This window comes from Vigna radiata, chromosome 5, assembly GCF_000741045.1.
Source record: "Vigna radiata var. radiata cultivar VC1973A chromosome 5, Vradiata_ver6, whole genome shotgun sequence".
In the NCBI taxonomy this organism is placed as follows: domain Eukaryota; kingdom Viridiplantae; phylum Streptophyta; class Magnoliopsida; order Fabales; family Fabaceae; genus Vigna; species Vigna radiata.
Genome location: NC_028355.1, coordinates 1,191,105 through 1,194,594, shown reverse-complemented (window position 1 = coordinate 1,194,594; position 3,490 = coordinate 1,191,105). Strand labels below are relative to the sequence as shown.

General features: G+C 32.3%; 1 protein-coding gene across 3 annotated transcripts in view; it reads right to left on the bottom strand.

The window, feature by feature from the left end:
• Window positions 1-3,490, bottom strand: part of LOC106762101 — a 14,863-nt gene that overhangs the window by 9,722 nt on the left and 1,651 nt on the right. The window contains exons 2-3 of one of the 3 annotated variants that reach the window (XM_022780396.1): window positions 1,191-1,281; window positions 17-1,062 (exon numbers count right to left, since the gene is read on the bottom strand). In XM_022780396.1, coding sequence (XP_022636117.1) covers window positions 17-838 — 822 coding nt within the window. In that variant the 5' untranslated portion in view covers window positions 839-1,062; window positions 1,191-1,281. Of the gene's footprint in view, window positions 1-16; window positions 1,282-3,490 lie in introns of all 3 variants that reach the window. The other 2 variants (XM_022780394.1, XM_022780395.1) reach the window with 2 other exon arrangements.

The window sequence follows — 3,490 nt, the reverse complement described above, 5'->3', positions numbered from 1 at the left end:
GAACACTAACTTTTTCCTGATACAGCTTTAATAGTTGACATGATTCCTCCTTAAAACATGTCACAAACCTTGCAAGAAATAACTTTTCAGAAACATTTAATGGAGAAACAAAGCTGGCACTTTTCCTCAAGCCTTTAGCAAGTAAATGCTGGACAACACGGGTCCTTGGAATGATTCTCTTTTCCATACTCAAACCGAAAATCATTGGACGATGGACAAGTTCCAAAGGATCCCTTCCCAACTCATTAACCCAAAGGTTCATCACAGCATTTATTTTTTTAATAGATTTCAACATAAAGTGAGGGTGCCTCCTAAATGCTTCAGACATCGCTTCATCAGACCAACCCCATTTCTTGAAGACATCAACTTTCTCCTTCCACAGAGAAGGACTTATTTTTTTTATGGCCATCATCGCTATAACAAAACTTTCTTTTGAAGGATCAAACCCCAAATCCTTTACTTCCTTCACCAACTTAACTATATCATTTGAGGCAAGGACAGCCTTACTATGGTTCCCAAGCAATCTTGCAATATTTGATTCGCTCACTTCATTCTCTAGCAGCAATGTGATTTTATGTGTCAGACGATCCCCGCTAAAGAAACATGTATTACGAAACATAAAACGATTAGTCCTCACATGAGATTGCAAGAACTTATATATCAATTCATAGGTTGGGACTATATGATTCTTCAGGCTTGAACGCAGTACTGCAGGGTACTTACTTATTAGGTCAACAATTTCAGAGCTAGAAACATCCTTTGAGAGAAAAAATTCAAACTTTGGCAATAACGTTTTGCAGGGGTCCCAAGAAAGCAACCACGGTGCCTTTCTAACCATATAGTTTATTTGAATATTAGAGAAACCGTGATTTCTGAAGAACCTGATCACTGTCTCGGGCTTTTCTGGGGTATGGAAAGAAATATTGTAGGACTTACATTTTTCCGAAGCAGATTCAGGGGAAAACCCAAAGTTGTCAACGAGGTAGGATATGACAAATGAGCGTGAATTTGAAGTGACTGTGCGGAAACGAAGAGAAAAGACGAAAGGGTAACGTGATGTTGCTGTGGAAGTGACACATTTCAAGTACAGAAGTTTATTGAACATGGTGATGAGGTGAAAAACAGCTTTTCAAATTGAAGAAAATTCCTGAAAATTGAAAAGGCAAAGGATTGAAGGACAATGATGCTACCTGAACTTGGTACTGAGTAACTCAGATTTTGAGACAGATACAAGCTCTTCCTTCAAATCTCAGTCCTTTTTTCTAGGGTTCCATTCGATATCTGTTCTCAGAGAAAGAAACAAATTATCAGCTGTGTAGAATTAAAAGAAATAAATAAAAAAGATAAAATAATCGCACAAATGAATCAGAACATTGTTTCATAAGATAACTTAAGGGTCCAAGTAATGTATTAACCCAATTCTAAATAAAAATAACTATAATTAAATTTACACGGATCAGAAGTATTGATTACATCTTCTTTAATTTGTGAAAAATAAAAAATAATACACAAAAAAAAAGGTAGAGTTGAATTTTAATTTTAAATTTTAAAAATTATATATATATATATATATATATATGTGTGTGTGTGTGCTTAATTTTTTTAATTAGTTAAATTATATTATATAATATAAAATATTATGAAAATTAAATATCTTTAGTATTTTTTTAATAGTTTAATTGATTTCATATATTTTGCTTAAATTTTGACAAACTATTTAAGTTTTATTAAAAAGATTAAACTGGACAGGATAATGTTAGTTTAATCAAGTTTTGTTTCAATAAGATAGTGTAACTTAACCTATTATTATTTGAATAAGTCATTTTTAGTTTAATTAGTGCACATTTTAATTCTCAACCACTTTTGATGAGCTTAATTTTAGTGTGTATATATTAAATTTACTTCGAACCAGAATTAATGATGCACATCCAAAACAAAACTAATTTAAATACCTTTCCTTTTCATATTCAAGATATAATCTAAACCTTCGTCACCTAAAATTTCTCGTGAATCAATCTGTTTCACTCTATTAATGACAATTGGTTACGTTAAAATAACCATGTTAGGGTAACATATTCTTTTACTAACAAGTCTTGAATGAAATTTACCAATAACTTTAGTGTCGATGAAAATAATTTGCTGATAAGTTATAAAAGATGTAATTTACAAAAAGTATTACAAAGTAAAAGATTAAATTAAAATACAAGCATTTAAAACCTTTAATAGTTTAATTGATGAAAGTACTTAATGATTAGTAGTGCTATACAAATATATTCTGGTTTAAGTTCTTTATATTTTCCCTTATGCATGGCATTGCAGGCATTCAGTTTCCCCCAGCTTGGTAATAATCTCACTAAAATTCATCTTCACTAAACTTGTTCAAGCATGCAATTTGAAGATGTTCATGAACAACACATTTAAGAACCAAAGCTTAATTTGTGAAAATAGTTCCAAAACAGAAGCAGTAAAGTAACCAAATATTACCAGTGCATGTATAAGTAAAAGCATGGTCATGCTAATAAATGCACTAAATATTCAAAAGAGCTTTTAGCCAACTGAAATTGTCCAACGAAAACCAAGGACAGAATTCTGGTTTTCCTAGATTTTATTCAATTAAAAACAGAGCTTTGAGTGACAACAGAAAAGTATTTTTCTCCCTGCATAACAGCCTAAAAGTACAGAGTCCTCTCCCAATCCACGTTTTCTAGGAAAACAAACAAGATTCTCAACACAACCCTTTGCTTCAAGCTGAACACTTGTCTTAAATCCAAGTCCACTTTTATTCTTTCTAAGAATAAACCTTTCATACTTTTGTTGTTGGTCCATAATGTGATCCCTTCACTTTCTACGCCCTTTGATGCATCCACACTAGAATCACAATCCTATCACTCCCTCACTCATCTCTTAATCTCAAAGACAAGAGTACAATGCACAGGGGGTTCAATTTCACAGTAGCAATCCCTAGTCCCTACTCACTCATGATTAAGGCTTTCAACATTGAGGGAGTTCGGAGAGTCAAATGCATGAACCCCTATCCCTATGAGCAAAGGTGCAGTTTCTACAACTTCAACAACTGAACACCAAGTCATGATGCAGAACTTTATCATTTTTCCAAAGCTTTCCCTAAGCCTTCACTAAACAAAAGAAAACATTACTAGAATCAAATATTAAAAGAAAAACCATAAAAGTTAGAAAATTAAGTAACAATTAAACTCGAATTAGCAATACTTGTTCAACAAGAAGACAAACTGTTTATACCTACAGATAAAAGCTCATACTATGGTAATACAGTCCATGAAGAAAAAGAAAAAAAATTCAATGACATATATTAAAACAGTAACAAGTTCTTGCAGCTAGATGATTCTATCATTTAACATGCTAATATTTTCTTCATTTTTCTCCAAGCAAAGAACTTGTCTGACATGTGCCCTATCAGATTGACATGACCAATTGACAACTATGGAGCAAATAAGGACATGACTTTTTTTCA